This window comes from Poecilia reticulata, linkage group LG15 (assembly GCF_000633615.1).
Source record: "Poecilia reticulata strain Guanapo linkage group LG15, Guppy_female_1.0+MT, whole genome shotgun sequence".
Lineage (NCBI taxonomy): Eukaryota > Metazoa > Chordata > Actinopteri > Cyprinodontiformes > Poeciliidae > Poecilia > Poecilia reticulata.
This window is the reverse complement of record NC_024345.1, coordinates 419,764-433,949: the sequence shown is the minus strand read 5'-3', so window position 1 is coordinate 433,949 and position 14,186 is coordinate 419,764. Positions and strand designations below refer to the sequence as shown.

The window sequence follows — 14,186 nt, the reverse complement described above, 5'->3', positions numbered from 1 at the left end:
CACACACACACACACACACACGCACACACACACACACACACACACACACACGTATGAGATCTGGTGGGTTAACACCTTTAATGTCAACACTCGCTTCATTCTCATATTTTGTCACGTTACAACCGCAAACATATTTCATTGTAATTTTCTGTGAAAAACCAACGTAAAGTGGTGCACAATTGTGAAGTAGAAAGAAAACGATACACAATTCAAAACAATTTTTACAAATAAACCGAAAGGTGCAGTGTGCACAAGTATTCATCCCCTTATTCTGAGAGCAACAAATTGCCTTCAGAAGTTGTCTGATGACTTCTAATGACTAAATAGAGACCACCTGTGTGTAATCTAATCTCAATAAAACAATACAGCTGCTCTGTGACAGGGAGGGGGCAACATTCCAATTACAGGGCTTCCCCCGGTATATTATAAGCCTGGCGGGCCACCAGGCTTTACTTGTGTCCCCACCAGGCAAAGCATTGTTTTTCTTTTTTTTTAAGTCTTTATAAAGTGTTAGCATTTTTTAAAGACTTTTTAGTTGGTGTTCAATTATGTGCTATCTCTGAATAGCACATAATTATCAAGTGATATTTTCAAATTTCTTGTCAACTTTAAATATTGTTTTAACTCAAAAACACGACGGACCGCTGGATGAATGACCCAACCCAACCACAGGGTTTAGCCAGTTTTCTGGGGGGAAACCTTGAATTCTGTCAAGTATTCAATACGACATCTGAAAATGTACATTATCACAATGGAAAACATCTTGCCTCACTGCAAAATGTCCATTATTCCCTTACTTTTTATAGCTAAAGTTCTTCCAGAGGCTGCTTATAGTGGCCTGCACTCCGGGGTTGTTCTCGTTATTGGCTGAGGAACATTTCTTCCCAGAACCTGCAGTCTTCTTCCTCAGACCGCTGGCTCTGGCTGGACCCAACGTCGACATGTTCACCGCCTGTTTCTGCATGCTGGATTTCGGCTTGGACAGTCCGGAGACCTGAACACAGCATGTTCACGTCACAGAAAGAAGATCCGGCTATTCTAAACACTTACCAGGCAAGTCTAACCTTAACAACAAACGGCAACATTTCCTATGAACTGCAGCAGCTTAGAGAATATTAGCACATTAGTTCTCTACAGTTTCCGTCCAAGTTTAGATTTCTTTGTAAAGGAACCAACTCTGTCAGATGGCCCAAAACCCGGTCACATGTTCACCACTTCCACTTCTAAGAATGCCCGTTCAGTGAAGGGCCACATATACAGCGAGGTGAGGAAGCTTGTGACAGATGGGTTCCCACTACTACTACATGCAGTAAAGTCTGGCAGCTTCTCTCATAGTTCATTCTGAAAAATTCTGTTTACTTGATCATATGTTCCGTAATGATTTAAGACACTGCCAATCCAGATCTCATAACATTCTTGTTACTTGTATAAGGGATTTGCTAAGGTCTGAATAGTTCATTAAATCAGCTGTTCACTTCAACAAACTTACACAGAACTCTCTAAACTGAAAGTAAAAATAAATATACTTGCAGTGACGCACTGTCCCTTTAAAAAAACAAATGAAACAAAAGTGTAAACCCACCTTTGACCCCAGCATGCCAGGTTTCCTACAGGTCTCCGTGAAGGAAGCAGGGCTTTCTGTCACTGGTTCTGAATCAGTGCTTGAATTCATCTCCTGACAAAAAAACAACAAAAAACACACAAACGGAAACCCATGAGAACATGAACCTGAGATTCCCAGAAAATGTCTACATTTCAGCCCAGTGTGTGTGAGACAGGCTGGGAAATCAAGACTTTCCAGGTTGTTACTATTTTTCTACCACTGCAGATGAACAGCATCAAGATTCGGTTGATCCGTTAAACGTAGGGCTGGACAGAATGACAAAATAAGTGTTTTATATCAGTCATATTGATAATTATCAGTAACTATTGATTAGGTTTTTTTATTTTAAATATCTAAAATACTGTCAAACAGACTTTTTCTATTTAATCCAGTTTTCACGCTACACCGTTTTGCATTTTAAAATTTGATTTGATTTTTTTTTTATGAGACACGGTGGCGAAACCTGACACTGCTGCTGCATGAGTTACTCTACAGGTTGTTGCTAGGTAACAACTTACTCAACCAGTTGTTTAGGCTGCTTGTAAAATGGCATCTAATAGACATTTAACTAATTGTCAGTGACACAACACTGGTTAATCGCTCCAGTTTTGATTAACTTGCATAATGAGGGAAAAAAAAAGCAATGTTGAAAGATGAAATGTGAAAGTCTGCACAAATATTACTTGAAACAAATCCAGAAACACAAACAAATCCCTGCTTCTCTAAAGCAAAACCAAGAACTGAGAGTTCGATTGAGACTCCAATCGAACTCCCAGTTCGTCTGCAGACCAAAGTTCGTTTTACTTTGGTCTGCATCGGATGATGAGAATCTGAATTTGAAACCGTCTCTGGTGGTTTCTCTATGTTTCTTTTCACATAGAGAAAACTCAAACTGGAAGCCGTCACTGAAAACCACCAAGAATGTTCAAGAAGAAGAAGAAGACACTGTGTTCAAACCTATTTGAAAACAAAGTGAATGTTCTCTTGTTGGTCATTTTCTGGGAATCATTTCAGACTAAAGTATTTGACAGTTGCACAGTGCTTTATGCTTTATGAAACAGTAGTTACCAACAGAGCTATTAACACTGGTAAAGGCAGTAGAAAATTCTGGAACTTACTGTCTCCTCCTGGGAGGAGAAGGAGCAGCTGAAGGGGACAACTTCCTCTTTGTGAAAGGAAGTGGACAGGGACTGGGAAAAGTAAGCACTGTCCTGGGAGGGAGGAGAGTCTGCGGGAGGAGAGTCTGCGGGAGGATCCTCGTTCTCAGTTTTTCTCTCAGGGGAAGAAGAGCCTGCGGAAAGCTGACAAGTTGTCTGAAGAGCTGAGGAAGTATCTCTCTTGTAGTGGAACTGCTGCAGGGCGAGCAGGCCTGAGGGGGTCTTCGCCGCTCTGCAGAGCCCAGCACTGGAGGAGGCGGAGGAGCCTGACCACTGGAACAGCTTCTGCCCCTCACTGGATGAGGTGGGGGGGGATTTGGCAGGGGACGTAGGAGGGCTGGGGGTCTCTACAGGTGGAACATCAGGACCGTCGCTTTCACTGAGTGAAGACTGGTCCTGAGACGGGTCCCCAACCGTCCGCTCCGGCTCCCCAGCGGATTCCTCGCTGCCCTCGGTAATTACTGAACTTGATTTGCTGAAGAATCTGCAAAGGAGGATACGCTGAGGTTACGCTGAGAATTCAGGCTTTGGACAACATGCCTTGAAACATATATTGGTGGAAATGTGTGAATGGAACCACAATTGGTAAAACAAAACAAAAAAGAAAAAAATAGTCTGAGTAGTGAGCTGAACCTGTGGAGGAATTAGGAAAGAAAATCTATCAAAAGGTCATTGAACACAGACTGTGGCCAAACATGCTGGCTGTCTGCAGTCAGCTGTGACCTGCTATTGGAGCACAAATAAACAAAACAGGGAAACACACCAACAAGGGTGTAAATGCTTAATTTTTCTCTAAAACGATTTAAAAAAAAAATCAATTAAGAAGTGTTTGACTAAGCATAAACCATAGCTGTCCTTTTAATGAAAAAACAATCCATATTCAGTCAAAAAGACTAATGAACAAACACCATCAATTTAGCCCCATGTGGTTTGTTTGCCGACTACCAGCAGCATTCCTCTGGGGGAATTCAGCACTATTTGTCTCTTCTGCACCTAAACACAGTTGGGACGGGTCATTAGTCCGTCTATCAGTTGCCTGAACCCGTCTCACTGGCTCTTTCTACAGAGAAAACACTTACTCCAACAACACGGAGACAATTTTAAGAACATATTTTTGTAAAGTTGCACGCTGTTGCTTCCAACCCCAAATGTAATTGTTGAGATTTCATTCAACTAAAATCTACCAGGGATAGACATAATTTTGGGCTCAACTGCAACTGAACACATTGATATTAAAATGAGAGTTTTGTTTGTCATGAAAGTCATTAAGGAGCCTAGATGAAATATAAACAACGTGAGAAACCTGAGCAGCAGTGAGAAAAGGGTGTGGATTTCCATGAACACATTGTGGTTTTTCTGTTTGTAGCCTGCCAACCAACTGATGGTGTCACATGCAGCGCTAAACATGGATACATTTTCCGGTAAACAATGAGAAATGCTTCAGCTGGCAGTTCATTATGTGGGCTCTTTCTCACAAACCTCTAAAGGATTACAGCATCAGATGAACTGTAGTCTAGCTGCATACAGCACAGTTTAACCAACATAAAAACCAAGGCAAATCGCTCTGCGTGGAGTGGAGGAGTTTAAGTCGGGATCTTGTTCATGAATGAGGGACAAATGAAGCAGGAGATTGGTAAACAGATTGGCGCAGCGTCTGCAGAGAAGCCAGTCTGTTGTGGTGAAGAGAGACGAGTCAAAAAGCAAAGCTCTCGATTTACTGGTCGATCTACGTTCCTACCCTCATCTATGGTCACGATCTTTGGGGCATGACCGAAGGAATGAGGTCACGGATACAAGCGGCCGAAATGAGTTTTCCCCATAGGGTGTCTGGGCTCTTCCTCAGAAATAAGGTGAGAAGCTCAGAGTAGACTCAGAGTAGAGCCGCTGCTTCTTCATGTCAAGAGGAGCCAGTTGAGGCTCACCCACATTTATTTTTTGGGGTCACTGATCATTACAAATGACAAGCGTTTGAAATCATACCTGGTCCTTGGAAAAAATGTGAAGTCATGCTTGTACATTCATGGCAAGCATTTAAAATCCTTCAAGTGAGCAAAATGAAATAAAACACAAGTAAATCAAATTTCAAATTACACAATTTATAGATTATAGAGATCATCTATACAGTTGCTAAAACAAGCAAGTAAAATGGTTTAATGCTTCAAAGCTCATTTAATTTTAATTCCTTCTCGCTGAACCGTTTGGGATTTTTTGGTTTGTTTTTCTCTGAGATTTTTCTGTCAGCTTGTTTCATCTGCATGGAGAGCTCCTTTGACTGCATGTCATCCGTTTACAGCAAAAATCTGTATCTAAATGAACAGATTTCCCACATCTAGAAACAGCCTTTGAGTCAATTGTCCATTTACGTTTTGTCCTTTTAAGAAGGAAGACAGCACAAGGAGCTGACACTCCTAATCCCTTCATCCAGTTTGACTGGAATACCATCAAATGAAAGCTGAAAGTTTGCATGTTGTGTCCATCAAATAACTATAGTTGGAAAGTGTTTCAGTAAAAACAAAAAAACTAGTGTCGGTGTGTGAACATAACTGGACCTCACTGCATGCGCCTGTGACGGCTGGTGCCAGAGGATACTGAGAGTCATGGCTGAAGATCTTCTTCGGAGAAGTTTTAAAAGACATATCAGAGTATTCTAGTTAAAAACAAACAAAAAAAATCGTCTGTAATGATTCAGAGAACTGAAGAGTCATCTGCATTAAGATTCGTACAGCGTACAGCCAGTTAGATGACGTGGTTTAACAGTGACATCACCTGCTGTGGGTGGCCTGCCTGCCTTCGTCCTGGGACTCGTGGTTTCTCCGCTGCAGCAGGGTGATGAAGGCGAAGCAGTTCCGCGGTCGAGGCTGGCTGCTGGAGGCCGGCTTGTCTTGTCGCTGCTCTAACTTGGAGCGTTTCAGCCCTGAACTGGAATACTGCTGCAATACTTCTTGATCCGATACACAAGAATCTTACAAGGAGACAAAAAAAAGATACATTTGTATAGACTAGAGTCCTGCAAATAACAAACATGTGTTTATTTATTCATCTTTTCTTTTATATTTGGATTATTTATTTATTAAACGGACTGTAATGAAAATCACGACAAGGGCAGACCAACTACAGAGTTCTAGTTTTGCATAAAATATATATTATGCTTCGATTATTATGAAATATATATTTTATTTTTAAAGATAAATAGCAATAAAATGTTTCATTCCAAAGTGAAGAGCATCCATCAACACCCATCCCAGTATATTATGCAATCAGGGCAGAGCCAAATTTAACCCCATCTTGACTGAGTCTTTGACTCCATCTCCAGCTTTGTTCTTTACGGTGGATGCAGCACCTGATCCTGGTGGACTTCATGTGTCAAACATCCTACTGCGCCGTTTCACTTCAGGTAACTTAAAAACATCTGAGTTCAATAAAGTCATCTCCACTGCGTTTTTCATGTAGAGGTAAACACGTGACCCCACCCATCCGAACTACATTATATGCTTTAAGGTGGAGTCAAAACACTGAACTTCAACCCAGTCAGACATTTGAGTCAGACGTTTGAGCTCGCTGCCTCCTGTTGCATAATGAGCTTCATTTCACCCCTAGCAACCCGCTTCCCCGCGTATTATGTTGTTGTGGGCGGAGCCCAACAAAGCCCCACCTCTGAGCGTTTGACCCCACTGATCACCAAAAATTTTAATTGTTTCAGGACGGAGGCAAACGTTCCACTTTCTGTGTCTGAGGCTACGTTCACACAGCAGGTCAATTTAGGAGTTTTTTTGGGGTTTTTTTCCGGCATAGCCATTCACTCCACTAATTAAAGGCGACTTCTGACAGACTTGTATGTGAACGGTTTACAACCCCAAAGCCGCCCGCATCACAGAAGAATGAAGTGACCCCACATCAACGCTTACGTCCAGATTTACCACGTCTAGCGTCTTCTGATGCAGATTTATGATGTAAAAGTCATACAATGTGACATGACCGTTCAGACTGCAGACGCACTTCGTATTCAATTTAGATATGGAAGTGGCCAAAGTCAGATATTTTGGTGTGATTAAAAAGATCAGAATAGGGCCCTTCAGACCACCATGAAGAAGTTGAATATGGGTCACATCTGGGTAAAACCAACATTGGATTTGGGTTGTTAGTCTGCTGTGTGGCCTCATGCTCTTCAAACCTGACTGCATTCCTGCCAGAGCCTTTGAACTCTCCCATCCCTACTCAACCTTAATTCCACCTATAAGTGAGTCTTTGACTCCACCCATTCTTACTACTTTATGCATTTCAGGGCTGAGACAAATTTGGCAACATCCGGCCCCAGTGGAGTCAATCTTGTCCCCGCTCCTTTATGAATTTTCAAACCCAACCGGATTTTCTCAATTATACACTTAAAGGTATAATTAAACATTTGACACCCCCAGTGGATTTTCATTTCAAACATTAAATTCTACAATCCTTCACTCCACCTGTCTCTACAGCACCATACATTTGACTGAAATATTTCAACCTCACCATCCTTCAACCATTTCACATTTGTGGGGCATTAAACCCCCCCAGTCCGTCTCTATCGCATCATAATACTCTGACTGAGCCAAATACAAAATCCTGACATTCCATCTTAAACATCTGACTCCAGCCCACCCCCCTTCATTATTTGACCTGCCCCACCCTTACTGCAAGATGCATTTAAGGGTGAAGCCAAACATTTACCAAGCCGCTCTCCATTAGAAGCTTTAGGGTGGCGTCAAACAATTAATTAGGTCTATCCTTGTTGTATTATAACCCTCTAGGTGAAGACAAATATTTAGCCCCACCCATCTCTATTGCATTATAAATCTCAGTACAGAGCTGAACTTTAACAGCGGCCATGTTCTTGGCCCATCCATGTAGCAGTGGGTCCCACTGCTGGGGGCTCTAGCAGTTTCATGGGGCGGAGCCTAATCCTTTGGCCTCAGATTCTCAGGTCTGGGGGGCATGCCATGTGTCCTGCTGCAACACGGGGTGCTCCATGCTGCCTACCCTGCAGCACTGTACACTTCTTACCACAATAACTCTTATTTATGCACAGCTAGATGATTAATTTGGTCTATCTTCCAGCAGCTCAGTGTGTATGCCAGACCATTTTCTCCCCGACTCAGCACAATGAGACCATACAGCGCAGGTACGGACCAGCTTACCTTCTCTCAGCCTCTTCAGCGGCTGCTCTCTGTGTTGCAGTCTCAGGTGGTCCAGGCTGATGACTCTCTCCTGCCCCCTGGTGGAGGGTGGCTTCTCTGTGGAAACGTCAGGGCAGGGAGGAGCAGCAGAACCTGGCGTGAAGCTCTTGCTCCAGATGCTGAGTCCTGCCACAGCCGGGCAGCTGCTCCAGCTGTTGCTGCGAGCTTTGCACACCTAGAAAGATATTTCCCAAAGCAAAATTAAATGTGAGGATTTAGTTTTTTTTTTGCACTGGGACAATCATTCGCTGTAGGAAAGCTACCGGTGGACGGGGGCTGTCTGGACTGAAGTCATCCATCCTCTCCATGGTGTTGATGTCAACGTTTCCCAAGGCCATATCCAAGCCTTTGTCATCTCCTAGATTTCTGAATTCATTGTCATTAAGGAATAAATACTATCCAACAAAAAGAAGAAGAAAGTTAAAATGGCTTATATATCCAGACGAAACTAAAGGGGAAACGTTTCGAGGTGCGATGTAGGACTAAAGGGTACGTTCCAGCGTAGTTGAGGGAGGCTGGGTCGATGTGTTGAGGGTAAGGATTAAGGGGCACCACCTTCCTCATGCCAGGATCAAACACCAGCTGGTAGAGGAAAGTGTTATTGGCTCTGACGAATCCTTCAACGTAGTGCTCAGGAACGACCACGTTCATTTTCAGGTACTGGCCCATCTTTCTGATCACCTGGTAGGAAGAGAAGAACTCGCACTCAAATCTACTCCAGAAATCATTCATTTAGATTGTAGGCTTCAGTTTTGCTGCTGCTTCCTGCATCTTTTTTTTGCATTCATTACTCCACAAACAAACAGCTATCTCGTCTGCTTGATAACTTACGATGACACGCCAAAAGATTATGGTTCAAAACAACACAAAAGTCCCCGTTATGATTTGCCATCTTGTGGTTGGATGGATCAGAAGAAGATCTCCCCCTCCCCCCCACTTTCCTATCATGTTTATTTCTTGCTATGAAAATGATTCATAACAAAAATCACAATGAAACAAAATTCACTACTTACACTTACTTATTTATTTCTGCTGGATTTAAAGACGGAGAAGTGGGAACTTGGGGAAAACTGTTCTTTTTCTTGTTGGACTTTTGGTTAGTGTCTACTTTAACATCTTGTGAAACTGAAGATTAAGCTAGAAAAGCTACATGTGCTTTCAGATGGGGAAAATCTGGATAAAATAAGTGGATAATATACCAGGCAGATGTGTAGATATGTAGCACACAAACCTGGCTAGATTCTTCCTGCAGTCTTGCGACACATTTCATTAAATTAATGAATAAAGTGAGTCAACAGATGTTCTTGGTATTTTAACACATACTTATATCACCTAAGACTGAGATTTATAGTTAACTGTAGTCAAGTCTAAAAACCATCAGGGTTTAAGATTGTATTGGAACAATAATCACCAACCAGCTTGACAAACTGCATCTAAAAATTCATTATTGTCTATAATTAATACCAAGTTCAGATTTTTGAATTTGGGGTTTCTGAAACACTTTTACGAACTGTAGGAGAGTCATAGTAATCATTAAAATGGTAATCACCTCATCCCTAATTACCACATTTTACATTTACAAAAGTTTCCAGTTTTACCCAGTTTCTAGAACCGTGAGAAACATAAAAGAAGTTATCAGCTTGTGCACACACCTTCAGAATGTCAGGGTCTTTGGCAAGCCGGAGCAGCTTGCAGGCCTTTCCGAGGCCGATTCCATGCAGGGAGGGCAGGTAATCACAGCCAGCGAGGATGCACATATGGCGAAACTTCTCCTCGGTGAAAACGTCCCCCAGGGAGCGACAGCGGCCCAAGTTCTTCTGATCTATCTCTATTCCGTTGCCCTGCTTGTCCATTTTGAGAATCACCTACAAAATATTAGGGGAGAAGACAAAGTTGGTCAGCCGTTGTTCCTGCCAGGCAGCTAATGCCAGGCAGCGGATTTTAGAATATTCTCATCCATCAAATTACAAATGATACAAGGAAATTGCCTTTACTGGAAAATATCAAGCAGTCGTTCAACACAAAAAGCTTTCTTCAGCCACTGACAATCTTTCCAAAGTGTAAAAATGTACAGCTTAGTTTTATACATCAGTATTAACATTTATTAGCATATTTCTCCTATCAGAATATCTGGTGGCAGACTTACACATCTTACTCTTTCCAAGTTGACAGATGAATCTGATTCTGTTGCTTTCATGAGGCAAAAATAGTACAGCGGAGAAATCTGTGGTGATGGAACAAGGGCCTCTGGGACAGAGGAAGTGCTATTTATACTGATGCTAGAGACACAATCATAAACAGAACGCATAGCTACAGAGACGACAGCGAGAAAACGTTTCTACAGAGCTGCAGCGATTCCAGTATCATGGACTAACTCACCTCTACATGTCTGCAGTGCTCAGACCACAATCATTTAAACTCCTGTTGAAAACTCAGCTCTTCCTCTGGCCTGTGCCTGAGCAGAGCATGGAGGTCTTGGCTATTAAAGGATGAAGCGTGTTCGGGCGGTCACGCAGCCGGGTGATGCAGGTGGGGGCTTTGTTTAATTAGGGCAAAATTATTACTGGCAATTTAAGTCGACCACACACACTGTTTGTTTTCGCTTTAACGTGAATGAAGGTTTGCCAAGTCCTCATCAAAAAAGTATAATTATTACATTAACTATGTCACAAAAAACAACGACAAGGAAAGACATCCAATAGGTAATAGGGGTGGACAATATGGACTTAAAGTTTTATCACAATATTTTGTGGTAGTAATGTGATAACAATAAAAGTGATGACAAACTATTTATTCCTTTTTTTCACGTAACTGTATGACTGTGACTGCGTGTCACAGAATGTCGATGGACTGGTAAACTGGGAACAATCTTAGTCAAACAGACCAAGGCCCTGCCTGGATACAGCTGAGGCTCCTGTCCATCCAGCCATCCATCCATCCATCCATCCATCCATCCATCCATCCCCTGCTCCATCTTCATCCTACCATCAACGTCCACTTCTTAAAATGGAAGACAGTCAAAATAAGAAGTAAATATACAAAAACGAGAAGGGTGACAGCCCAGGCTGGACCAAGTTCCATATCGCCATCATGCACAGTCCAAAGTAAAAATCGACAGACTGCTGTTAAGAGGACTCCAACAAGTCTTTAATGTGAGAATATTTCACTTAAAGCTTAATGTATCTTAAGCCTTAAAACATTAAGTGCACCAGTTACTGTGTTAGTTGCTGAGTGTGTACAGAAGGGGTGGGCATTTATAATATGTTTCATCATTTATCAAGATAAATTTCTTATAAGAATTTTGATTTATTGTTGCCACATAAAGTTTGGAAGTCTGTACTGACTGACATCTTCACATTATGCACTTCAGCATCCGCTGACCATGTTCCTTCAGTTTACGTGAGATGCTGTCATTCCCAAACACTTCCATTTTCTTATAATACAGCTGACAGTTGACTGTGGAATATTTAGGAGCGAGGAAATTTCACGACTGGATTTGTTGCATCCTATCACAGTTCCACGCTGGAATTCACTGAGCTCCAGAGAGCGAGCCATTCTTTCACAAATGTTTGTTGAAATAGTCTGCATTCCCAGGTGCTTCATTTTATACGCCTGTGGCCATGGAAGTGTTTGGAACACCTGATTCCGATAATTTGGATAGGTGAGCAAATACTTCTGTGTATCATGATAAAACTTGAAGACCATATTGCCCACCCATAGTGTTAAGAACTCATTGCTTAAGTTCTACTTACAGTTTTGCAGCCAAATGCCAACAGGTCAGAGTCCTCAGTGATGACAGCCTGAGCGAACCCAGTTTTAGTCAGATAGGCTAGCTGAGCATCGGCTTCATAAGGGGCCACAATGCAGTCCACCCCCCTCTGCCTCGCAGCCTGGACCAGGAAAGCATCTCATGTTAAAGCACATCTACATTCCTGTACAAAGACATAGAGTCTGCAATACCTAAGAGTCAGGTGTATAATAGAAATAATAGAAAATTTTATGAAACAATTTCATGTGTTCAGGGTTGACTATCCTTCATTTCTATGTCATCTGGGTTGCACATTCACTTTGCCGGTGCAAGCAATAAAAATGTTATTTGCCACATCAAGACAGAAGTCAGACCTTAATAAGGTTATGAGCCATGGCGGGGGTGATGTTAACACAACGTCCGAAGCAGTCTCTGGCCTCTGACAGTTTACCTTCACGCAGCAGCTGTCGTCCTTTTTGAAGGTTGGCTTCTCTGCGCCTGTAAGACACGTGAGTAAACAGGATGGTCAGTGAACGCAATGCTGTAAAAAAAACAGCTTTGGCCAGTTGGGTTGAGTTTAACTGCACTTGCTGCAGACAGAGGACTTTAGACTTTAGAGGTTGAAAGGAGAGAACTGGGGATATTATGGAATGACAGGAAACGGGGATCATGTATATTAATCATAACTCAGATACTGTGAAATTAAACAATATTGCAATTGCATATTGCAGCCCTGGTCAGAATGTGTTTTTAATGTACAGAAAACTACTGCTGAGTTTGGGTGAATACTCACTCTCTACGAGTCTTTTCCACTTCCTGTTTAGAAGGCAGATTGCGTCCATCAAACACCAGGATGGGTCTAACTGAGAAATTCAACAGCATATCCACAAACTTCATGCAGTACCACACATATCTAGAAAGACAAACAATAAGAGGGAAGACATAGTACAATGGTACGTTTCATGTAGTTTGAATATGTGTTGTTTCCCTGAAAATGATAGAAGAGCTTACTGATCAGTCGGTTCCCCTTTAGCCAGCTTCTCAGCACAGGAAAAAGCTCCTTTATGAAGCCAGCAGTACGTGTCTACAGCCACTGTCTGGCCTTTATATTTTTTAACGTTGACGGGCTCTGCTGCATCTTTGAGGAACTGCAACAGTCCAGAGATTCCCATTCTCAGTTTCACCACACTGATCACAAACCTGGGGGAAGGCAGGAATTCACAGTCAGACTCTTCCAGAGGGCAAACACACTGTAATAACTACCAACTACACCACTGTTGCGTAGTCCATGATGCAAATAATGGAGAAAATGATCTTGAACTAGAAGTCAACAACGCAGATTCAGGGTAAAATGGTTAGCTTTACTCGCCATCTCCTTATACAGTAAAGTAATTGGAGGTCAAACTAACACTAAGCATATGTCAGAGAAGTGACTGTCTGTCTGGAAAACACCTGCGGAGCAACCTAATCACAGAAGCTCAAATATTTTGCAGTATTTGTCAGGTTAGAAGTGAACTCGATTGTGGTTGAAAGTTTGACGACACATTGCGCAGCGGTTACAACAGTTGTTTAAGTAGGACACCAAGCATTAATATTCCTAAATAAAACCTTTTTAGAAGTCAGACTTACCTTAAACACGCAGATATGATCGGGTCAACAGTGCAAAACTGGAGCGAGTTTTAGTTTTAGCGGTAAAAAGACGGAGTCAGTAACAGCTACTACAATTGGCTGTTACAAAGACAAAGTGGGCGTGTCAAACTGAAAATCATCCAATAGAAAGTACAAAGGTAACGGAAGTGGAAAAAGAAGCTTGACCGTCACGCGCACGCGCTGTTGTGCCGCCGCCCAACATTGACGTTGTTGTCGTTCAGTATGTTTGTCCGCAGCCTCAAAGATCAGATACCCGATTTTCAGCGGATCTACCTTCGCCTTCTTCGGTGTTCCATTATCGATCAGTCAATCAAATATTATCTATAAATCACTTTTCATAGTCAAATGTAACGCAAAATACTTGAGTTGTTGACATACAAAGAAGTGACCGAAATGATCAAAACAAGCAAACAGATTAGATTATTGGTAATAAAACACAGCTCTCCTCATATAGTTATCAATTTTCTATAGGCTTTAATTATGTGTTGGTATGTAACCAATACATTTTTGTCACAGGTTCACCTGCTTTCTGGAAGCTGAATTAGAAACTGGACTAAAATATGAAGGACTAGTGGGAAGGTGTTTACTGAATGTGTAGCACTGGGGATATTCCAGACAGGAAAGTTAATCCTTTTCAATTTATATTCAACTGAATGCTCTACAAGCCAAGTCAAGATATTCAAGGTTCAAATGGATAAACTACATAGTAGTTTTGCAAATATTCACTCATTTGGAATTTGATGCCTGAAACGCATTCCAAAAATGTTGAGACAGGGACAGCAAAAGACTGGGAAAGTTGTGGAATCCTCAAAAACACT

The 14,186-nt window shown here is 42.0% G+C and overlaps 1 protein-coding gene across 1 annotated transcript in view; it reads right to left on the bottom strand.

The window, feature by feature from the left end:
- The window catches only part of exo1 (exonuclease 1), a 14,059-nt gene extending 607 nt beyond the window's left edge, over positions 1 to 13,452 (bottom strand). The window contains exons 1-13 of the mRNA XM_008428981.1: positions 13,348 to 13,452; positions 12,730 to 12,918; positions 12,512 to 12,631; positions 12,093 to 12,216; positions 11,723 to 11,860; positions 9,623 to 9,835; positions 8,464 to 8,651; positions 8,234 to 8,336; positions 7,932 to 8,145; positions 5,527 to 5,722; positions 2,722 to 3,244; positions 1,583 to 1,675; positions 798 to 994 (exon numbers count right to left, since the gene is read on the bottom strand). Of these exons, the coding sequence (XP_008427203.1) occupies positions 798 to 994; positions 1,583 to 1,675; positions 2,722 to 3,244; positions 5,527 to 5,722; positions 7,932 to 8,145; positions 8,234 to 8,336; positions 8,464 to 8,651; positions 9,623 to 9,835; positions 11,723 to 11,860; positions 12,093 to 12,216; positions 12,512 to 12,631; positions 12,730 to 12,890 (2,270 nt within the window). The 5' untranslated portion in view covers positions 12,891 to 12,918; positions 13,348 to 13,452. The remainder of the gene's footprint in view (positions 1 to 797; positions 995 to 1,582; positions 1,676 to 2,721; positions 3,245 to 5,526; positions 5,723 to 7,931; positions 8,146 to 8,233; positions 8,337 to 8,463; positions 8,652 to 9,622; positions 9,836 to 11,722; positions 11,861 to 12,092; positions 12,217 to 12,511; positions 12,632 to 12,729; positions 12,919 to 13,347) is intronic.
- Positions 13,453 to 14,186: the final 734 nt, after the last annotated feature.